This window comes from Condylostylus longicornis, unplaced genomic scaffold (assembly GCF_029603195.1).
Source record: "Condylostylus longicornis isolate FDR11 unplaced genomic scaffold, ASM2960319v2 ptg000028l, whole genome shotgun sequence".
Lineage (NCBI taxonomy): Eukaryota > Metazoa > Arthropoda > Insecta > Diptera > Dolichopodidae > Condylostylus > Condylostylus longicornis.
This window is the reverse complement of record NW_026577997.1, coordinates 56,984-82,825: the sequence shown is the minus strand read 5'-3', so window position 1 is coordinate 82,825 and position 25,842 is coordinate 56,984. Positions and strand designations below refer to the sequence as shown.

General features: G+C 26.5%; 1 protein-coding gene across 3 annotated transcripts; it reads left to right on the top strand.

Annotated features, from left to right (window-relative positions):
* The first annotated feature begins 13 nt into the window (after positions 1–13).
* LOC129607806 (GAS2-like protein pickled eggs) lies at positions 14–16,863 on the top strand. 3 transcript variants are annotated; one of them, XM_055518986.1, is made up of 10 exons: positions 14–414; positions 1,516–1,870; positions 5,954–6,150; positions 9,070–9,188; positions 9,802–10,046; positions 10,725–10,832; positions 11,563–11,747; positions 11,886–12,045; positions 12,111–12,510; positions 12,571–16,863. In XM_055518986.1, the coding sequence occupies exons 2-10, from the start codon at positions 1,634–1,636 to the stop codon at positions 13,716–13,718; spliced, it is 2,799 nt and encodes a 932-aa protein (XP_055374961.1). In that variant the 5' UTR covers positions 14–414; positions 1,516–1,633; the 3' UTR covers positions 13,719–16,863. The 3 variants fall into 3 exon arrangements, with proteins under 3 accessions (XP_055374961.1, XP_055374962.1, XP_055374960.1); XM_055518987.1 differs by having other exon boundaries at positions 1,513–1,870; XM_055518985.1 differs by having other exon boundaries at positions 14–1,870.
* The last annotated feature ends 8,979 nt before the right edge of the window (positions 16,864–25,842 follow it).

Below are 25,842 nucleotides of genomic sequence, written 5' to 3'. Positions count from 1 at the left end.
AATAACTGTCATTGAATGTGGTGTTTTTCTAAAACTAAAGTATTCACTTTAACGTTTTATCATTGTTCCATTTTTTTCCTAATTTGATTAGTTATAATTAAAAATTTAGTAACAATAGCGTAATATATTTTATTTAAATTTACAAATGTAGATTACTTTTTAAAAAGAAGAAACGCTGGAATCCAACAAAATAAAATTTGATATTGAAGTGCACTTAAAGCTGTAATTGGAAAATGAATAATAAAAAATAAATACCCATCACATATGTATGTATATATGTGTTTGGGTTTCGGAATAACAACTTATATTTTAATCCTTCAGAACAAAAAATCATTAAGAATATAAATAAAATTTATAAATGAATAAGTGTAACTTATAAAATTTATATGTAAGTGGTACTGTTCTCTCTATAGTGTAAGTAAAAAACTTTCAATAAACATTCAATAAAGTATTTAAAACTATAAAATTAGCTGTGTAATATACAATGTATGTGTGTATATATGCATACATTAGTTTATTTGTTACCCCGGAGTATAATTCACAGCACAATGCACAATATGATTCATTTCAAATAAACTACCGTGTTCTATGTCAACGTGTGTTAACCACGCATGCCAATATATTTCAAAATCTATATTTTATATTTTGTAAAAAAAAAAAACATGCTAATTGAACATGAAAATTGAACGAAGAATATGCGATTTTTTTTACGACAAAAAAAATAACAAATAATAGTAGCTACATTGATGCGATATGTAGTACTTGTACATACATAAGTGTAAATTGAGATAATTTTATATTAATCAAATTTTTTTTATGGTTTGTTTTCAAAACTGTATTTATTTAATTTTATTTGGTAGTAGATGATATGTACACATATTTAAATAATTGCAAGTTGTACTAGTAGTAGAAGTAAGGATTACGAATTCAAATTTTATTGTGTAGACCATCGCAGAATCTGGTTAAATCAGAATAAAATTTTGGATCAATTTCAAAAGTTTACTATACATACGTATGTAGGTACATACATAAATACTTATTAAAAAACATTTTCGAAATTTTTACTTTGTTCAATGTTCAAGCATATGTATATCATTGTTTGAATACATATCTAATTTTGATTAACTAGTTTTCTTTGTCACTATATTATCAATTATTTTTGGTTAATGATGTTTCATACCATTATCCTAAAAATTAAATTTTTTTAAGCCGGTCTTAAGATGTAGGTTTTCCACTTATCAATATCCAATATTATTTTAAATTCCAAAAACAAAAGTATTTTAGTACCTATCCGACAAAAGCATATAAAGAGATTTTTCAATGAACATTAATATAATCAAGAGGATTTTGCTTTATAAATTTTTTACAATAAATAAATACTTTTATTTAAAACATACATTCATACTTGTAGGTTATAATTATTTGATTTTCTTATTGAATTAGTAATAAAATCTTGTATTTGTACTCTACAAAAGTAAGACAAAATTTACAATTTTATGATACTTAACTTAGCAGTACACTTATGTCATGCATCATTTCCAAGATATGTTTCTAAAAGAATCAAGACGTCTATAAATTTTTTTTCATTAGTATTAAAATTATATTTGAAATAATTTTATACTGCTTGTCATACATGAACGAATTGTGTTTCGTTCAAAAATATTTAATTGCTGCTTTAAAATCCTTGCAACTTATTATGGCATCCGTCCTGTTGGAAGCTAAACCATATAGACCATTCAAGTCAAGTGAAGAATATCTAGAGGCAATGAAGGAAGATTTGGCTGAATGGCTTAATACTATGTATCCTGAGTTAAATATAAATGCAGATAATTTTATGAATCGACTAGATACTGGTGTGGTACTATGCAGGGTAAGTTATAATCGTACAAGTTAATAGTTTACATACATATGTATATTAATTTTTTTTTTTAATCGTTATTTATCCTGACCAACTCATGTTATAAATTGAGTATGAACTCATTAATCTTTGATTTTTTGAATCTTTTTATACAAAGTTTTGATCAGCCAAATCTAGGGGCTTCGTCCTTTCCAAGCGTCGTAAGCCACTGCTTTTGCTGTTAATTAATCTCTGGGTTTCCATTGTGTGAGGAGATCCTATTTTTATGCTTGATTACCGTTTTGGTAATTTCGGTTTCGACTAATTCTATGTTTAAATCTTTATGTATATCGTAAACAATTGAGAGACATTGAATTGCAACCTCCGATTGAAGCATATGGCTATTCTTCAAAAATGCAATACTTAATGTTAGAACTTCTAAGCTTTAAAAGATACATATACATAGGTTAAATATAGAAGTTTTGAGGCTTGTTTAATTCTAACCTTAAGAGATTCAATTTCAAGAAACCGTATGATTTTTCTTATAGAAAGATTTTTTAAAGCAAGTTTCCAGATATGAAAATATGTTGAGATTTTACTGTATATGTATTTAGTATAGTTATTTTATTTTGAAAAAAACAATAATTTCATTTCTTTTTTTAATATTATTTATAAAACTTCATAAATTTCCTAAAAATAATATTTTTAGATGCATAAACGCAGATTTTTTATAAATTGCACGTGTATTGAGTTAGAAACCCGAACCTTGGTTCAGGACACTATCCTTCATTAAATTGGAACTATTTTCGATTTTCTTAATTATATATGTATTTATATACATTTGTATGCATAAGTAGTACATATATAAATATAATTTTTTTTTTATTAAAGAAGTTCTTTGATATTTAAAAATTTTAAATGTTTAAAATTAAATTTTAAACATTTTTAAGTGAAATCTTAAATATTACAAATTCAAAAACAATATAAAATACATATTTATATTACATACATAAATCTATTTTTTATTTTATTTTGAATTTTGTATTGAATTTTATGATAAGTCTTTAATAGCTATTATTAAAACTTAAGTATAATTAACCAAAGAAAAGGTTATATAATTTAAATAACAACCAAAGTAAAAATTGTACATATAACTTTTAAAAAAACTTTTCCTTTAGTTCTTAAAGTAAAACTTATTAAGAATTAAATTAAAAAAATGTATAACTACAACATAAACTCACCTATAAGAATTTGAAACTGCTTTTAAAAGGCTATCAAATGTAGTCTAGCTATTTAAAACTTGAAACAAGGTAAGCGCGTAGGTGAGCTTATTATTGTTTAGTGTCCATGATAAATTTTACGAAAAATATAAAATGCTTTTGTTTGCGTTACTCGTATGTTTGTGTTATTGTACATAATATGCATACATATAAGTATGCATATTATATTTATGAGCAGTAGCAGAAAAAAAAATTAATAAGTATTTTTTCTAAAATATGCGAAAATGAAGGCAAACTGCTATGAATGAAAGATATAATCTATTTTGTAATATAAAAATATTGTATGACCTGATATAACGAACATAACGTCATCTTTGCGCAAGTATGAAAATAAATATTTAACTTCGGTTTTATTATGTGCGCAATGCTATGATCAGCATAAAATCAGGTTAAACGAAATGTTTTTTGCGAGACTATTTTTGTTGAGAGATTTGCAATTATTAGTAATTTTTTATTTTAAATACAGGCATTTAATTTGTCGAATTTTCTTCGGTCTAGAATCAAATTTTAAAAAACGGGCAAAGCAAAGTGTATAGCTGCATATAAAATTTCATAAATTTCATAAAGTTTTTAAACACTATTTCTTTCCTCTTTTAAAATTCAGATGTGGTAAATGGGTTTATAACTGAAAATTAAACACAACACATTTATTTATATACTTTTTTATTTATTTAGTTATTTATTGTTTCGAAAAAGTTATTTCAATTTACTTACATGAAAGACCTAAATTTAAATTACTTTTTTCATGTGTAATGTAATGAAATCACTATATAACTAGCACCTTAAATCCAATTGGTTCATTATCGGAGAAGTTACGCTACATAATATTTGCAAAAACATTAGTAAACCACGGGTGAACCTAAAAACTTCTGAACATTTTTGTTTTTTACTGCATATATTATATTTTGTGACATTTTTGACGAACATATTTTGAATACTTTACTTTTTATTTCATTCTTATCTTCATGCTTTTTTTAAGCATTCCCGGGAACCGTTCCATTTTCTTCCAAAATAATTCACGTTTCGGCATTTACTAATCTTGTTTTAGTCTACTAATCGGTTTTTGTGTTTTCCACATTTTTTTTATTGACCTAATTTTATTTTTCAATTAGTTTTAAATGTAAAGATGTGTTATAATGTTATACATAAGTTGTGATATAATAATAATAATAATAATAATAATAATAATAATAATAATAATAATAATGATAATAATAATTATGTATATGTTAATTATAATAGAAAATTTTAAGTTTATGTATGTATGAACATTTAAACCTCGATAAGAATCCTTTTTTTTTAAGAAGTAATACGAAATTGAAGAGTTAATTTTTAAAATTGAATAAAAATCTTACATAAAAATTAGACTCTAGGCAACAGTAGAGTTTCAACTCATGCAAAAATTATTACTTGAAATTTTGAAAAAAAAAGGTCAAATTTAGCAAAAAGAGCCAAATTTCCAATATGTAGAGGGCTTATTCGTAGTATAATTTCAACTATTTATTTTACATAACTAAGCTGTGTTGTTAGTTGTAAGATCCTGAAGCTTCTCCACTTTTTCCCACTTTCTAGTTTCTCCTTCAAATCTAATTTAACCGAAAAAAAATGAAAAAGCGATACTTTTATTTTACACAAAAATAACTGTGTCTTCAAATAAGCAAAAAAAAAAGTTTTTTGAAGTCTGAAGAATTTTAGAGCATATATGTATGTACAAAAAATTTTAAATAAATTATTTACTAAAATCATGTATGTATATACAAGTTAAAACAAAAATATCATCTTAATATGGACCTTAAAACTTTCCATTCACAAATCTTTTAATTCACAACTTTATATTCAAATTTGAACTTTAAATTCATAACTTACAACAACACCTAATATGGAAATGGCCAATATTACCATTGAATTCGCAACGTAAAGGTTTACTACGCAGTATTATAGCTTAGTTTTAGTTCGAATTTATATAGTTTAGTTTTAGTTTTGTTTCATTTTCATAATCAAATTTTATAAAAAAAAATTCAGTTTTTCAAGTTTAGACAGTTTTTTCTCACAAAACCGAATTAAACAAAAGAGATATTAAATATTGTTAGATACTAATAACTTACACGATGGTTTTGACATGCAACGGATGCCAGCCAACTATACACACAGTCGGCATGTACACACAGGCAATTACGTACCTTTACTGTTCCCCAGTAGAAAAACTAAATCTCTATTATTCTGCGTTCGCCGAACTTAATATGCAAATATTAATGTTTGAATAAAATGAAAAATCAAAAATTAGGGAAATCACTAATTTCACTAATTTATATCCGTCTGCTTGTCTTACAATATTTCCAAAAATAGAAGAAAATAGAAAAAATAGATCTTATAGGAGGCATTACTTTCTTTTATAAAATTATAAAATTTATCTCTCCTCCTTGTCCCTCCAAGTAAACTCTTCAGATAAATGAAAATACAAGTTGTTGTCCTCAAGTTGACGTTATTGATCTTTTTCAGGTTATTGATCTTCCTTTTATCCATATTTAAGTAATCTTCCTTTTACCTATAATTACACCGTTATGATTCAACTGGTAATACAATTCAAGTTCATGTTCTTGAACTTCATGTTCACATTAATTATGTAAAATTAAGCGGTATTAAGAGAATTATGTCAATATATCGTTTTCATTACTTTCGTCACGCAGTACGGATCAGCTTGCCCTGTTTTTTCTATACAAGAGTGCGAAAGTTTATACATATGTATGTATCTAGCATTCAGAAATTTTTTGTTTAGTATATACATATGTATATATTTTAATTGCTTTTTGTTTTATTTTCCTTTTTTTTGTTGAAGCATGCTAATAATGTACGGAAAGCTGCAGAAGACTATTTAGTAAAACGTCAGGCTCGGAATAAGGTAATGAGCCGATCTGTCACATCTGGATTGGCAGGACCAATTCTTGCAAATTTAAACGTACATTATTTACCAGCAGCCAAAAGTGGAACTTTTTTTGCAAGAGATAATGTGTCAAATTTTATTACATGGTGCAGGTAATGTAAAACTAAATACATTTTAACCTAATAACAATAATAATTAATGAATAGCCTTTTTGTCTAAGAATAGAGAGTAACAAGAAGCAGCATTAACTACAAAAAAGAGATGCATTTTGAGACGGCAAGTAGCGCCGTGTTTCTCAACTAAGGTCCCACAGCATTTATAGGTTCCAAGAGTTCTGAACCACGCATGAATATTTTTTTTTTTTTACCGAGAGGAAGGGTGAAAAATCTCGAAAGATTCTGCCAGACGAAAAGCTGTAGTGTGGAACTTTAATCCAAAAAACACCCTCCTCAAAATAAATTATAAAACTAGTCGGAAACGACTAACCATTAATTTTACTCTAACCTTTTTGATTATTTACAAGCTCTTGATCTTGCACAATAGCGTACTAAGTACTCATTGCTCCAGATAAAAAACTTTAAACTAACTCGAGATGTCGCGTACGTTTAAGTTTCCTAGCAAAGTTTTGATTGTCAACCAATCGAGCCGCCTCGATGTTGACATGATTGGATAAACGCATTTTATGATTGGCTGCTTGCTTTTTAATTTCGTCTGTGACACTTAGAATCGTATCCCTGTGTATATCGGCATTACGGACATACCAAGTGGAGTTTACAATGTCCCGTAATACCATATTTTGAAATCTTTGGATACATTGGATATGAGTCTGCGCAGCGCAGCCCGATAACTGAATACCGTAAGCCCAGACAGGCTTAAATATTTGATTATATATCAAAACTTTGTTGTATATTGTCAACTTAGAACGCCTTCCCGAAAGCCATTCAAACTTTCTGTATGCCTCCTCGAGTTGAGATCTCTTTTTCTTTAAGTGCTCCTTCCATCTGAGCTTCGCCGTTCTTGCGGACATTTATCCGAACCAAAAATGAATTGTCAATTTTCCTATTAGTGAAATTTAAGTGTACTGATTTCACCTCGTTAAGTTTTATATTCCATTTTCTGTCCATTTTGAGATCTCGTCACTGGCCTTTTGTAATTTTTGTGTAGATTCGTTTTCATTTCGTCATATTGCGATAACTGCTGTATCATCAGCAAATGTAGCTGATGTCACTCCTTCCGATTCAGGAATATTACACGTGTATAGCAAGTATAATGTCGGGCCCAATATACTCCACTGTGGCAACATCGACCTGATATCCCTAAGCGAAGAGTACTTCTCTTCCTGCTTAACTCGAAACACCCTTTTGAACCAGGTAAGGTTCGAGCAGGTCAACATACTGCCTTGGTAGTAATCGCCTAAGTTTTTTTTATTAATCCACAATGTCAAACCTTATCGAAGGCCTGGGCTCCAAAAATATGATAGAACATATTGTTTTTTCTTCCAGTAAATTTTCAGATTGCATATCTTTTTAAAGAAACATAATTTTTAAAAATTTTTTCTAAAAACCTTTTTTTTTAATTTTCATATGTGAGACAAATAGAATAATTGCTAGTTAAATAAATAACTGCATTTTCAAAAATAACTTAGCTAAAGATCTGCAAAAACTTTTTACTACTGTAAAAAAAAAACGATATGTTTTTGCATTTGTCAATTAATTCCAAAAACGTTTTTTTTTTAGTTTTAAATTAAAAAAGCTTACACGTTTTACGAGGAATCTATAATTGTGCATAAAAATAGTTTTAATATTCCTTTTTTCAGTCTCACATCAATTTAAAACGAAACCTGAAAATATTAACAAGTTTTCAAACATCTATTTGTTGCAGATTCGATAATTTGGAAAGATCGTTTCAGGAGACCCAGATCTCTATTCGCTAGAATCTCGCAACGATAAGCATATGTATACTTATATATACAAGGCAAGACCATACAAAAAGCGGAAAAGTTAACTGTAAAATTGAAATTTGTTTTTATTCTTCAATTAATTACTTTTTATGCATTTTTAAGCACATGCTCAGTTCAAATTACTAATATCAAAATCTTTTTGTTACTAAAATTATATGTTGGAATTACGAAGAGCGAGTATATTACCTGAACTGTCAAGTGCCCGCGATGATACTCCAGTAAAATACTAACGTATTCAAAAAATTAGACATTCTTCAAATAGTATTATTTATGACGTATCCAGTTTTAAGAACTTTAATCCATTTTGTACTTGAGTTCAACTATCACACAAAACTTCGTTCTCAGAACTATTTCAAAAAAAAAAGTTCAAAGCAGTAAAGATTTCATTATGTTTCGAATTATTAACAAATTGAAAAACTATGAAAAACAATGACAAATAGTGAACCCATTATAAAGAACAGAAATAGAACCCGTGTTACAAAGCGAATTGTTTCAAATTTTAGATGAATTAATTCGATAGTATCATTAAGCATAAAACGAATTCATTATCCCATGATTTTTCACTAACACACTTTAGCAAAATATCTGTAGTTTTTTCAGTTTTAAATAACTTTTTTGTCTCTATTTCATTGAAATGTGAACTTAGCTAAAACAAATTTACATTTTAAGTGATTGAAATCACATTTTAAAAATAACATTCAACTTTTAATTTAGTCCAACTCAGATATTTGGGGCAAGTGATGATATATTATCTACTTTAACATTATTTTATAATTTTATATGAACATAAAAATATATTACATTTAAAATTTATGAGACTTTGCTTTAGATGTAAACCTATAAAAACGATAGCATAAAAATCTACCACAAAGCAAAATATACCTACTCCAAGATGATCGTAAATGTACCCATAAATTGTTTCTTTTATCCTTATAAATTCTTTTTAGGAAATTTTTGACCACTTTTCCAATTTCGATTTCATGATTGGTAATTTCATATACATATATATTTCTTAGAACTACTAGCATTTCTATACAAATATATTATACATATTATAAACATTTTTGTTTTATTTATTCTACATTTACAATTTTTTTTTCTTAAAATGTAGAAAAAGCCTTAAAATACTAGAGTGCCTGTTATTTGAAACTGACGACCTAATAATGAGGAAAAATGAAAAACATGTGATACTTTGCCTTTTAGAAGTAGCTAGAAGAGGAGCTAAATTTGGTATGTAATAAATATATTTTTATGAAATAAATGTATTTCTGTTAAATTATAATTTTGTTTATAATACTTTTATTTTAATGTTTTGAAAATGCTTTTCAAATTCGTATGTACATACATATTATGTATATATATGTATGTAATTATTTTTTGCAAAAATGCAGGTTTGATAACTTTTTTGAATAATATAGCTAGTATCGAAATATGTGCCGGGATTGACTTTCCAAAATTATATACGCGTACGCAGAAAACAATTTTCATTTTAAAGAAAAAAAATTGGAAATACTAATTTAAAGAATAAAAATGTAAAAACTAGACGGTTTTTCGGCCTCAACAGCAAGTCCCAATAACAAAATCTGTTATTTTTATCATGCCTATAAATTCCAATTTCCAGTATGAAATTATAACATGGTTTCCAATATGATTATTTATATAGCAAGTTTAGAGGTTTTTTTTTTTTTGCATACTGTAAGACAAAACAACTATATTTTTTTTTGCATACTGTAAGACGAAACAACTATACCTATCTTTAAATTCATCCGAATTTATAACATTTGTCATGTAATGACATATGTGTAATGTAATATTAATTTTTAAATAAATTATGCCTTCACAGGAATGCTTGCGCCAATGTTAATTCAAATGGAAAGACAAATTGACCGTGAAATTGCCGCAGATAATAAAGCTAATGGCATAACTTCTTCAAATAAAGATGACGTTAATACACCCAACGGGCAAAAATCAATTAGATCAGACGATATAATAGAAAGTGATTCTGAAAACGAATATGAAAGTCCTATGCTTTTCTATGGACCTGAGCCTCAAATTGTAACTAATGATTTAAAAAGTTTACACGAAATGGTGAGTTAAAAAAAAATGATAAAAAAAATTTATTTTGTATATACATATATGGATGTATTTGCTTAACCGAATAAGTACATATAAGTATATACATATGTAAATACATGCATACATACATCAACGATGCAAATTCTACTTAAAATCGTTTATGCTAAAAAGTATGAAGTAATATAATGCCACAAAATAAAATAAAACCTTTAAAATTAGATTAGTTTTTTGAAAGAAATAATTTGCGCTCACGTTTTTTTGGTTTTAATTATAATATATTCGAAATAAAACAAAACAAAAATAAAATATATATGAATATATTCCTCGAAACAAAAACCAAATCGAAACAAAAACCAAAATATATCCCTGATAAAACAATATTACTTTTAAGACAAAAAATATAGTGTTAGTATGATCTTTCTGAAAAATATTTTTCATGTGCGGTCCCCGCCAAAAAAAAAATGATCATTAGTTTTTCACTTCGCGAACCAAAAAAAACTTTCACTTTTTGAAACAAAAAAAAATTGTTCTTAATTTTTCTCAAATCTACTAAATAAATCGAACATTTTTTGCTTACGAATGTTAATTTGAGTTTGCATCAACATAGCATACAAACATACTTGTGTTTGTGTACGTTAAAGTTACACATGAAAATTTGTTGACTAAAAATACATATATGGTGTTCCTTAGGTTAGAGATTTGGTGGAAAAATGCACTTGTCCATCGCAGTTTCCCATGGTTCGAGTATCAGAAGGAAAATATAGGATTGGAGACACCAAAGTTTTAATATTTGTTCGAGTAAGTAAAATAGTTTCTGCATTATTTATGTGTCGCAATCAGAGACTATGATTATTAAAAGTTAAAATCATATTAGCCATTTTTTATTTTTTTACTACATAAAATTTACAACTTAATTCTTGTTTTTTCTATTATTCAATAACGATTGAAGCATAATTTTTATTTTCCAATTACTTACATAATCTGACCATTGGTGCAGTGGTTATGGCACCGGTCCTTTAACCGAAGGGTCTCGGGTTCAAACCCCGGTCAGGTCACTATAAAAATTATATTCAATATTACTATAACTTAATATACAATACTAATAAAAATATTATACAAGTAATTTTCAAATATTCCTAATATTCGATATTAATAAAAAAAAAAAAAAAAAAAAAAAAAAAAAAAAAAAAAAAAATAAATAGTAAATATTAATACCTCAAATAATTAATATATAAATAAAAACTACGGCAGGCTAGTCACCTACCTAGTTAAACCCTATGACGCTATGAAACTAGTCCATGAGAAATCATGCACTAGCCCTATGCTCCTTCTAGGAGTGAACAAAGGAAAAAAAAAAAAAAAAAATTACTTACATACATACATATGTAATAAAGAAGAATTTTACACACGTTGTTAAAAGAATACAGAAAATCCCTCCAAACATAATACCAAGTCTTCCATAATTTTCTTCAAGAATATAATATGCACCTAAATTTATTTAAATAACTAACTAATTTTTAATAATTAGATTTTAAGATCGCACGTCATGGTTCGCGTAGGAGGTGGATGGGATACCTTGGCACATTATCTTGACAAGCATGATCCATGCCGCTGTAAATCTGCACATCGGACATCAGTAGCCGCAAGATTAATACCACGTACGAACAACCAAAATGGTGTCGAACTACATAAGGCACACGTCATATATGAAAGGTATTTAGAATAAAATATGAGTCAAAAATTTTAAAATGAAATTTTTAGTATAACAGCTTGATTATATACATTAAGTTTCACCTTCTTTTTTTCAATGACATATCTCCCATGTGTTTTCATTTTGTGATTAACTTGCAGATCTCCACCATTTAGTCGCAAAGTAATAATGTGCCAGCAACCTTCAACAGTACCAAATTCCTTACAATCTACAAATATTTCTAATTCAGCAGGATTAATGGTGACATATAATAAAAGCCGTAGTCCTACGCCCCAAAAAAAATATTTAAATCAACAAAATGTAAGTTGAAAATTTTAAAACGCATTGAATTGATCAAGTAAGAAAAAATCAAACATTTATTGTAGCAAAACGTTTTTGAGTTTTTTCCAACGTTAGCATCTCCAACATCTAATATAAATAAACGTTCAATATCACCCAGTCCAAAAAGGTTAAATGATATTCGAAAAAAACAACCTCTCTCAGGTACAAGTAGTTTTAATAAGATAACTGCAGATTCGACTTATAGCACAATACAAAATGATGAGTTGCTACAACAAAAAGAAATAATTATGCAATCAGGCAATTCAATGACAATAATCAACATAAATTCTAACTCCTTTGAAAATTCTGCAAAATTTGACAACAGCAGTGATAATGGAAGTGAAATGAGCGATGAAGGATACCGAAGCTTAGGGTTACAGCAAATAAACAATCATCGAGTTGAACAACAAAACCAAATTTTTGTTGAGGACGCAGATTTTAATGGTAACATAAGTTGTCACATATTTTATGTAAGAAAGTTTTTACATTTGAAATATTTTTTAGCGCGTCCTAGTTTTGATTTACACTATTCGCCCAAGGAAAACAAAAGTACCTCTAAAGCTATGGACAACTGTAACCAAAGCTTAGAACATAACAGTGACAACCAAAGTAGGATAAACTCATCACCTTCACTTAAACAGAAAACGAAAAATAAATCTGCTTTTAGGGCGGATAGGAAAAAATTTGAAAATTCTTCTGAAATAAACTTTTTTGAACAATCTGGTATATTCATTACTGACGACGATATCACTGTCGATATTGCAGGAACAACTGGCCTTCGAAAAACAGGATTTTCTGACAAAATTTATGGATTTGAAGACCAAAATAAACCTGAATTGTGTGAAAAAATTTCAAATAATAGTAAAATACCGAGATCTCCAGTAGTTAGACGACGTAAAAGTATAGATGTTTTATGCAATAAAAGTAATTTGGAAAGCTCATCAGAATTTAACCGCACAACTCCGGAGTATAGATCAGCTAAATTAACAAAAGAGTTTTCTTCAACTGAAAACCGTACTTTATTAGGCAAAGGAATTTTAAACATAGAAAAATGTGATATCAAAAACTCTGAATCCCAGTTTGCTTGGAATGGGCGAAATAAGAAAAAATTTTATGCACTTAATGAACATCCAGTAAGGTCGTCATCATTAAACTCTCATTTCAACAAAAAATCGAAACAATTCAACACCCATATACTTTATGACAGTAATGGAAAAACGATATGCACGAAAAGCACTTCTCTAACAACATCTCCAATAAAATGTAGAAGTACTGCTTCTCCCTTGGCTCAGCAATTATTCAAAGTTGCAAATAACGCCAAAAGTGATGCTCAAATGCTTGAAAAAATGAAGATCCTTTTGCAGAAATATGGAAAGGATTCCAACTATAAAATGGAAGATTTCAATGATTCATATACACATGTATGGGTACAGAATAATGGTGACATGGGAAGTTTAGATAATTCAGATTCTTTCGAAATCAAAAAACAAAGACAACAAAAGGGAAGCATTGCTGCCACCCCATCATTTAACACGGACTTCAGAAATAGTACCCCATATTGTACAAAATCTTTTTTACCTAGAAGTAGAGCCGATTACCGTGGAGCATCGAAAATTCCCGCTCCCGTACGACGTAACACCGAACTTTATTAATTTCTTGCAAAAACACATACTTCTAGCAAATTGATAATCAAAATGATTATCAATCAATTTGATTGATATTATGACCGTTTTCGAAAGTATGTATATACTCGTCATATTTATATATACATATATAAAACACTTATATTTTTATATCGCAGATTTTTTTTTTATAAAAGTTTTGTTAATTGATTATATTTACATATGTATGTATGTATATTGCTTTACAAAAATCTTTTTCAATAAGATTGTTTTTCAGAAAAATACAACTATATTTTTGTGTAGGTCAAATATTTTACATAATATTTTTTCAATTTTCTTTTCGATCATCTTTTTCAGTATTAATTGGATTCTATCAGAAAGATTCGCTTTGCTCTCAAGCTAAACTGAATTAGACAAAGTAGACTTTCATACAAACTGGTGAACTTCTAAAGAAAAAAATGAAAATTCGCCAGACGTACATTATTGGCCAAACTAATATTTTTTTAACGTTAATTTTTTTAATGCCAGAAAAATTAAATTATTCATGTTTGTACATCAAATTTTAGTAAAATTTTTTAACTCTTAATTAGTTGGGCTATTGAAAAAACTAAGACATTTCCTGATATATGGTAATTAAATATGATTATCTTTTAATTAATATTCATTTAAATTAGCTGCTGCTGCAAATCTACATCCATACATAATGCATATGTATGTATGTATATATGTAGATAGTTCACACTTTTAAAACTCTAGTATAGAATAACATTTGTAACATAGGAGAATTACCGTCAATTTACTCTGCAATCAAAATTTATTTCAATTGTGAATTTCTTAAGTTTATGTGATACAACATAATGAAGCAATAGGATACGAAATAAGTAACTCAACAAGCTTGAATTTTTTTTCTTAAATTTTAAACTGCGGGTAGATTTTACAGGCAATGGTTAAATGTATAAATTGATAATATTTATGATGTATAAATTAATTTACAGCTTCTTGATATTTATTTGTTGTTCTTATTATCTTTTAGTATAAAATCTATTACATATATTATTTGGTAAAAACTTATTACTGAAATTAACTATGTATATATGATGAAAATATAAAAATTACTTACACTACTATAAATTGACTTAGATATTAATCATTTGTTATTTAAAGATTTTATATGCATATTAAGTTTATAATTTTGATACATTAATAAAATACTACTTCAAATTTTAAATGTTGTATAAAATAATTTAATCATAATACAATATAAATAGCAAAGTAAAATTCATAGTGATATTATTATAATTCTATTACGTTTTCCGCTTTCTAAAGTGATCAAAAGTGAAACTTTTGATTTGTACTCCATAATGATTTAGCATTTTTTGTTAAGTTTGTAGATTTATAAGCATTTTTATAAATTTGACACCAAAGGTTGTGATTTCATTAGAAATCGGTCAAAATTACTAATTAATGATTTCTAATTATATTTAATACTGAAAATATCAAACGATGTAACAAGAATATAAGGTGGTGATAACTAAAATACTAATATTATGTGCATATGTAAATAATTTTCCTTAAATGTAATAATTAGATGTCCGGAATATTGGCCGGAAAATTTCTGACAATTGATAACTTCAAAAGGACATTTGATTTTTTTTCTTTTCTATAAATTCATTCTCAAATTCAAATTTTTTATATACATATGTACATATATATTTATAAAATATTATTCAAAAAAAAGTTCAAAATATATTTGTACAATTTTTTCTGAATAGTACGTGAATTCGTTTTATTCACAAAACATTGGCATAAATTAGTAAAAAATTTTATAGTATAGTTTATGCACTAATGTCTAAACTGTTATTTATTTATTTCTTTACATTGTAAAATAAAATTTGTAAAATACCTAGTAAAGCAGATAAAAAAGAAATGTTTTTGTCGCCAAAATTTGTAAAATACCTAGTAAAGCAGATAATATAAAGACCGAAATATTACGGAATAAATCGAGTTAATTGCACCAATTTTAAAAAAAAACTTTATTATACTACTTATATAATATAATGCGCAACGCTTTCTTTTTGTATGTACATAGGTTTTATTAAGAAATTTCAATACCGTAAATTAAGTTGCCAAGCGTAGGAAATTAAATTTGAGAAACCTTCGACGCGAGAGCAAGAGCTATAGAAACATGCTGACTGATTTTTTAGTTTCATATAAAATATAAAGATGAGCGAAAGAAATGTTTTTGTCGCCAACCGATCGAAGCTTTGTTAAAATAAGACTATATGTATTAACATTTAGTGTCTTTATAATATCTGTAATATTGCGTATTAATGTAACGCACTAATAATGCGTCTTTATATTCCAATTCAATTTTTTTTTTTTAAATTTTAGAATTCCCAAACACAGTGTACATTTTTTTGATAATTTAACACCAAAGATTAAATGACATCATAATTTAATTAAATAACAATTAGTAGTACATTTTTAAAGTATGATATGACGATATACAAAAAATATAAACCACACATTTCAATATTTTGTATAAAAATAACTTGCCTTAACTACAGCAAAATGTACTTTTCTAGATCGTCAAAAATTAAGCTTTGAATTAAACCAGCATTTCTAAAAAAAAAACATTTTAATATGTCAATCAGAAGCGCGAAACCATGGATTGAAAAAATTAACCCCAAGTGGTATTAAATCCATCAAATCATAATTATTTTATTTGATTGTTTTTCTACTTAAAAAACAAAGGTCCTCATTTTGAATGTCGCCTGCATGTAGAACTTTGTCAAGTAATGGAAGTATAAGTTTTCAAAAAGTAAAAACTGATAAAATATAATTTTCAGCACATTATAAAAATTAGAATTATATAAATGAATATGCATACACTCATGTATAAGATAAAATTAAGCGGTCAAATATAAAATTCAATATGGCGATTGCCTTACAGAATTCAACCTGTACACGCGCGCATACATAAATTTGAAATGCTGGTACACCAACGGCGGTTTTTGGCGATTTAGATCAGAAACATATTATTTTCTAAAACGATACGATATTTTCTAAAACACAGTTACACATTAATATGTATCTTAATTTATTAATTAATGTTCATTCCGCATTAACTTTTTTTATGTATGAAATAAAATTAAATAAAATCGTGAAAAATGTATATGTTTTTATATCACTTTTTACAATAGCACACAAGTTAGTTTTATTTATAAAACATAAAAGTGAGAATTACCCACTTATATAGGAACTCGTTCTAATTAAGGGTGTTTTTGATAATGCAATATGCCTTCACATTGGATGTTTTTGAAAATGCAGTTCTTAAGATTACAACTGCAAAGCTTTTAAAGCCTTGCATTTTCAAAAGCACTCATATCTAAGTTAAAACTTAAATAACTTAGACAACCGAAAGACGCTGCTGCAAAAACTACATAAAGATTGTCATTATGTTTTTTAAAGTTTCAAAAATGAAACCACAAAATGAAATATTTTCCAATTCAATTAAATATGAATTTCAATTTTTTATTGAAGGTATAGTAAAATAAAGAAACTAATCCTAATAATCCTAATACTCGTAAATCTTGTAAATTCGACATTATTTTTCTTTTAAGCACAAAATAGTTTCCGCAACAGTAAAAATCTTAATATGCAGTTGTAGTTTTAAAACAAACTGCAAAAATAGTACCGCATTATCACACAATTTTTTTTTTTGACAGCACGTGTAGTTTTTTATTGTCGAACAAAGGACATGTTTAGAATTAAGTAACGAAAAAATGAATTAAAGCATGTTATAAGGGATTGAAATTCAGATTTCAGAAAATACTACAATGTGTGCATTTTACTTTAGTAATAAGAACTATTCTTTAAAAAGAAATCTTTTTAATGTACCTTTGCTTAAAACACCTTTCCTTTAAAAGAAACAGCAGTCCCATAATTACATTTACCAAATCGAGAGAAACTTTCAGAGAGACATATCACGTCTATTAAGAAATCAAGAAAGCAAGAAGTAACTGAATTGTTACAAGCGTCAATGTCTAATAAATTCAAGTACTCACAGGTGTACATTTATTAGGATATTTATACATTTTTCTTAGCGGCGATAACTTTTTACTCAGTACATCTTCCATTATTTGTTAGCACCATTGTCACTTACTTATGCGAGCAACTGCATCGTTTTGGTTTTATGAGTCAAGAATTACTGATTCTGTTGAATCTCCGATTGTAATTCAAACAGAGTAAGTTTTTTGTAATTGTAAATACATTTTAAAAAGTAATAATATCTAAAAAACTTAAAAATTTTAGAGCAAATTTGGAATATACGATACGCTGCAAGTACTCAATATCCAAAAGCAATTTGAATATTTAACAAAAAAAACAAGAAGCAATTGGTGGAAGAAAAAGGAAATGGCCATAGAGAATAACAACTTAGAAAAATAATTAAAATATATTTTCACTGAAAGCGAAATAGCAAAATTAAAAAGCCCTTTAAAAAGGTTTAAACTTTAAAGTGATATCTGTAACAATATATGTACATATGTGAATATTTATTTTTTCGTTATAGAATGTCGCTGTTGCGTCAGTGATACCTTGTAACTCACAAAAACTAAATTTTTCAGAGCAATTAAAAAACCGAATATCTCTTTTGTTTCAAATAATAGGTTTGGGATGTGAAAGATAATTTTTTTTTTAAGCTTAAAGAAAGTAAAATATTAGTTCTGTCTGGGAAAAAACTTGCAAAAACTTTAAAATGAGAAACAATGACGAATTTTCTCTCAAAAATAAAAAAAATTCTCACTTAAAAAAACAAACCAGACAGAAAACTTCTAAAAACTTTATAAATATGCGATTAACGTCAAATTTCAAAATATCAAACATAAATCAATATTTTTTGGTAATATTAATTTATGTGGTTTACGAGGTTTCATCGTGCAACAAAAATTCAGAATATAAAATTTAAAATTGTGTGGTAACAAATTGATAACTCGTAAAGACTTAAACGACGTTGCGCAAACAGTTTTATTTTTTTTTGATACAAAATTTCACTTAATTTCGTTTTTAGTAGCAATTACTAAAAATTTTTAGAATTTTCATAAACTAGAAAATGTATTTTATTGATTTAAATAGAAAAATGCAAAAAAAAGAATTTTTGAAAAATTTTTTGATACGAAATTTCACTGTTGCGACAGTGATGTATTTTCGACTAAAAGAATTAATCAAAATATAAAATATATACAAAAAATAATGACAATAGGTGAAATAAAAAAATGTAAAAAGTTTACAAATAAAGATAAGTTTCTTATTATTTCTTCATTATAATTACATACCATCACTATGAACATTACAATTAGGCAAAGACATTATAGTTACATATTATAGGCAAAGACATTATAATTACATCCCATCGCCATGAACATTTCTAAATTATTCGATAATACCTAGGGGTTTTCGTTTATACACGCTGCGCTGAAAGTTCTACATCAGAACTAAAATTTCTAAGTCGCAGCGTTAAACAGTATGTAAAAACTTTAGCTAAGTTTTTTTTGTTTACGCAGCCTACAAATTCTGAAACTTCTAAATAATCACTCGTTAGAACAGAAATTACATTGTTTATGAAATTGTATCCTATTCCTTTTCGCCTTTCAATTCACTTCAAAATAAGGAAATTTTAACTAGATTTGAAGCATTAAAGAAAACTTTAATAACCCTTCAATATCTGAATCTGTCATTTTGAAATTTAAAATTTTTTTTTTTAATTTTGAATTAAAAAAGAAAAAAAAAATTCATGAAGCAGCGATAAAATTTATATTAGAGGTCTACGCTGCATTTCTAACTTTTCTTTATTGCAGAATGAATTTTCGAACGCACTTTATTGCAGCCGGTAATTTCCGAACGATCTATATTTTCAGTGTGTGTAGCATAAATTTAGAACTATTCTAGAACTGAATAAACTAAAACCCCTCTAATATAAGAATATATTTCTTAACAAAAAGTATGATGATCAATTTCAAGGCTTGAGAATAAAGATGTCTGTGGTATTACGCAGTCTTATATAAAGATGTCGATGAGTGCGTACACATGTGCTTCTTCCATATGTGCTAAATATTTGAATAATTATTGCATATAGACATACCAGGATAAAACAAAAGAAGCCAAAAAAACAGAAGCAAAAAAAATTGTTAAAAAATGAAAAAAGAGAGTGAGAATAACAAAATAAACGAAAAAGACTAAAAACGTATTAACATATGCTCTGCTAATGTTTGGTATCGCAGAATTGATCTTGTTGATACATCTTTGTATTTTTAATGTATTTGATTTAGGTTTGTGTTATTTTTAAGGTGAGTTTTTGAACGTTTCCACCAAAAAAGCACTATGGATAGAAAAAATTAATTAAAATAATCATGTACGGTACTGTGCAAGATTTCGGGTTTTTAAAGTCTGGAAATAATTTGAAACGTAAGTTCTTGTTAGAAAAAAAAACGAACTTCAAAGAGAAAAACTTTTTTAGAGATATTTTTGGAAAGTGCTCCAAAATATTGTCTCTTTTAGGAAAACAAAGAAAAACTATCATTAATGTATGTAGGTACATAGTATATATATAAGTATATACATATTTCATTGTATTATTATACAAAAGTAATAATACCAATAGTCAAATTGCACACTTTTTGTCACCACTTTTGTCTAAAAACGTTCCGTAAAAAGAGTTTATTTATTATGTATGCCCAAGACTGAAAAGCATAAATTCAAAGTATTTATATTTATTATAAAAAACTTCTTTATTTTTATAGTAAAAAACTTCTTTTCTAAAGTAATAATAATCGAATATTCCAATTGTATTGTAAGGGTTAATACTTTACTATAATTGTATTTTATTTAACTATTTTATATTATATTTTGAATTTGCTACAATTTTTTCAAATAGTATCTTTTTTTATCAATTATGGTACGCGAATTTCAAAATTAAGTGTTAACCCTAATTGTAATTATAATAATTAACTCTCAAATTCTTAAGTACTACCATTGATTAAAGATTGTTTTAAAAAATTTCTTTTAAAACTGTAAAGTGAATTTTAATTATAGTTTACTGTCAAAATCTCAAATGCTACCATTTCTTAAAGATTATACCAGATAAGTTAGATTTTAATAAACGTTTACACTACAGGAACAAAATTAGACAAATTTTTTTGTTGTGTATTTTCAAATTTAAAAAAGAATTCATTTGATATAATTGGTATGACATGTCACCCACATAGACCTCATTTTGATTATTTATTATTACTTCACACATATGGGTATACAAGGATATTGTTCATTTGCAACTGAAGTAAGTAGTAAGTTAAATTTTAAATTTCAGGCTCTTCTAATTTTCAAAGAAATTTTCTTAAGTCAAACAGGTGACATTACTAAATGTATTCAGAATTCAATTCTGATCAAAAATTTCTATGTACATACATACATGTTATCTAAAATACCATATTTTGTGTTTATATATAAATAAAATATACATATGTACATTGGAACTTATATAGAATATACGTATGTATATATAATTTCGCTACAGAACTTCAGTTTAAAGCTCTTGTCTCAAATATACAAATATAAAAAGAGCAAATTTTTAGAACGAAAGAGCGGAATATCCTATTTTATGCAATTTTTATGAAATTTATTTTAAAAAAAGTTATGATAGAACTGCAAAATTAACTACTTATTATCTAAATTAAGCATAACTATAGTTTTTTAATAAAATATAAATATACATATATATTTATATTTTATGCATATATATATATATATATACATACATATATATATATATATGTATATGAGTTTTTTTTGAATCCAAAATTTCTTTAGGTGAAATTTTAAATCTACTAACCAAAGAAAAAAAATTTTTTTTGTCATTTACTTGTATTTATTGGATTTTGAATGATTCACATCTAGATAGAGCACAATACCAAACGGAAAAATAACACAAAACTATTGTTTTTTTGCAATATATGAATAACATAAAATAGAAATAAATTATGTATTTATAATACAAAATTAGATTTAAAAAAAAAATTTTTTAAATCAGGTATGTATAGTACATGTTCATTATACCAGTGAAATTTTTTACCCAACTAAACTAATTTACCAGAAATATTATATCGATTCAGAATATTTCTGTTACATTGATAAAGTCTTTATATCAGTTCAAGTAAGATCTGTAACGCTTGCAGAAGAAATAACACGCAAAAAGAAAATGAATAAAACAACAAGTAAGATCTCCAACTCTTGCAGAAGAAATAACACACAAAAAGAAAACGAAAAAAACAAGATGCAAAAAAAACAAAAAGAAAACGAAAAAATGTGAATTCTCAGTTCTGTGTATAATCATTATATTATATTCATATCGTATAGGATACTTGAATCGTATAAGATGTATACCGATTTGAGTCACGGACACTTGACTAATAAACGATAATTTTGCGATTTTGACATTTTAATTGAAGTCGATCGAGTGTATTGTTGAAAACTTGAAAAATTTATTCAAAGCTACCTCAGGTTAGTGCATTGTAGTGCGGCAGCTGAAAAGGTATTTTCTCCTGTTAATTTGATAAAAACTAAATTGAGAAACTCCTTTTATGGTAAGCAACATTTTAAACTCAAAAGAACTCTCATCCAAAAAATTAAACGACAGCCCTGGAAAAAACTACCATTTGATTAAAACATAGATAAAGAAAAAAATTGCAAATGAAAAGTGTGATATCATGAGATCATAATTCATAGATATTATATATGTATACATTGTTTTCTCTTTCATAATGCAATGAGTGATAATAATATATTTCATACTTTGTATAATTCTCTGTACATACTAATGAGTACAATATTAATATAATTGGATATTTCATATTTAATAAAAATAAAATAATTTAATTATCCAAACAAACAAACATTAATATTCTCTTATTTTCCTTTTTTGAAAATGTATTGAAATGAGTTGAAAATGTATTAATTCATGTAAGGAAGAGCTAAAGAAACTAAAATTGCAAGTATATGATAAAAATGAGTTAACTAATTATTAATATCTTTGATTCGAGCTTATCATAATTTAACACTTTTTTTAGAGGTAGCAGGTATTTTAAAAAGGTTTTGAAGATAGCAATCTACCAAACTACCTATCTATCTATCTCGTGTATACTTTACAATCTAAAGTATATAATTAATGCCTTACCTTACATTATTCAGATAAGTACGAGTATATACATATACAAAAAATATTTAACAATATACAAAAAATAAAATTTTACGTTGTTTCCATACGAGCGTATACTCGAACACTTGTGATGGCTGCCATACAACTCCAAAAGTTATTTAGCATTATCTCAGAAATTACTGGAATATAGAAATATTATACGTAATAATTATAATATAAAAATTTCGTAAAAAGAAGTGTATTATTAGGACTGTTATGTGTGATGAAAATCGTTGAAATTTCTTGACTCCTTGTTGTACTCGTAACTGCCATATAACTTCAATTGCAGTTTGGCCATATCTTACAAAATATTCAAAACACAGTATTGAAATTTTGTATAAATGAATATGGTAAAACGGCAGTTTAAAGTCATTGTCTGTCCCATAGTCAGCTATGGCATATTTACTGCCACATAAGATAACAGATTCGTACGGGTATCACAGAGTTGACACGGTCAACTCTATTTTTTCTCGTTTTTGTTCGTAATTTACACGTTTATTATTAAATCCGTTTACGAGCAAAAAAACTTTTATATACGAGTACAAGTATGTATAAAAAAACAAATAGATTTGTCGCATTCACCTCTTTATTCTTTTTAGGCTTCATATGTAGTTGCACATGACCAAAACTCAAAGAAAAACCTTATATTTATTCGCAATATATAAAGGAAAATTGTGCAATTTTCGACGTCCTTATAATCGAGTCCAGCTACATACACACATGTATAAAAAATTCAAGTTCTAAAATTATTGAAATGTTCAGGTTTTAAAATTACGATTACCAAAATTTAATCAAGTTTTTCAATGCAATATGTATGTATGCAGCTATAATCTGTGTATTATATTTATAGAGTATTGTATTGAAAAGGTTTTGTTTGTATCAGCTAATTTTTTTTGCTTATTTTCAGTTATATTTTTCATCCTAAGCTAAGAAATCTTTCTTATTTTTTTTTTCAATTTTTGTCTATGAAATTAAAGCATATCTATATATTTGTATGATGATTATGCACATTGTATTGACATCTGCATGATGTGCGCGCAGTGCTGGGATGTAGCGTTTTTAATGTAGAATTTGGCATACCTAATTGAATTTTGTTTTGCATTGAGTTTTTAAAAAATTATGCCGATTGAATTCTTAACATAATAGCGTTTTAAAAAAGCATTAAAAAATCTTTGAAAAAAATGTTCTGAAGGTTTTATTTTTATAGACAGATTTTATTAATTTTATTAATATTTCATACAACAATTGCCACTGATTGAAATTTTATAAATTTATTATTTCTTATTCTGAATAAAAAATTTAGACTAAAAATAACTCTTAATTTATTTATTATCTATAGGTTTTAAGTTAAATAAAATAAAAATTGTTTGTTTTTTAACTTAACTCCTTTAAATTACTAAATTTTTGAAATTTGGAGTAAATTCTTGGCATTGTATTTTGACTAATCTAACATAATTTACTCGATCATTAACTTGACTGAAAGTAACCCAGCACTGTGTGTGTGCACAAATAGTTCCATGAAAAGCTAAAGTTTTTACTCTTAAAAATTAGCGATTTTTCGATCCACTTATATTTATTTAAACACATACGCACACATACATATATTACATGATTAGTAGTATTTTTTAAAATAGATTAATATACATACATACACATGTATGTACATATATAGATTTTTAATATACGAATATGTGCATAGATCTTTATTCGAAAGCATTACAATATGAAGAGGTAGAAAGTTTGAAAGTTAAATAAAATGGAGTACTTTTTAATGAATTTAAATGAGAGTACTTTTTAGAACGTAGTTATATGAGTTACAACTCTGATGAATGTATGTTGGCAAATAGTATACATATGCATGTATCATTGCCGTTGCTACAAATTTGTCAATCAATCTGGCAGCCTTGATAAATCCATGAGCATACCTTCTTATGTAGGAATAGGTATGTACATATGAGTATATGTAGTGAAAATTGAGCAAACGCGTTTATTCAGAGTAAAACTGAAGAAAGTAAAAGTTTACCTAATTCTAAATTTTTATATGGGAATAATGTAATATGTATCATGTACATTAATAAATGCAGATTAATGTGTGTTTATGTATCATTCATACATTCAAAAGAGGATACGGGTATATTATACATATGTATGTATGTACGTTTTTAGGTTCGAAATAGGAAAAATTTTTAGATACGAAAAATTATATGTGTATGTGCATTTTTTACATATATTTATATATATATATATATATATACATATATGTTTTATTATATATATATATATATATATATACATATTTTTTTACATATATTTATATGTACATATATATATATGTATATATATGTGTGTACGTTCTTAGGTAGGAAATAGGAAAAATTATATGGGTATGCGCTTGTTTACACATATATTTTTATATATGCAAATATGCATATACATATATTTGCTATATATATATATATATATATATATATATACATATATATATATGCATATTTAATATACATCCATACATATACATATATTATTATATATGATTCTCACTAAAATCCCAGAAAAGTTTCTCTTTCAAATGGTCAAAGAGCATTTCAAATGAACTTCTTTTTACTTAGCACAATGTGCGCAAGAAAAATAAATTTGTTACATTAGAAAGTTTACACATAAATGTATGTACATTATATTTTATAAAATATATTGTAAATACAACAGGAAACAAACATGCATACATATACATACATATGTACATTTTATGTAGACATGTGCGTAATGCATAGGTATACCAAAAATGTATAGAACAACAATGTTTGGTATAATATGTTGTATGTTTTACTTAGATTACTTTCACACGCACTTTCTCATTTATGCGAGTTGAGTATTTCTTTTTTGTCTACGTCAGTTATAGCGGTA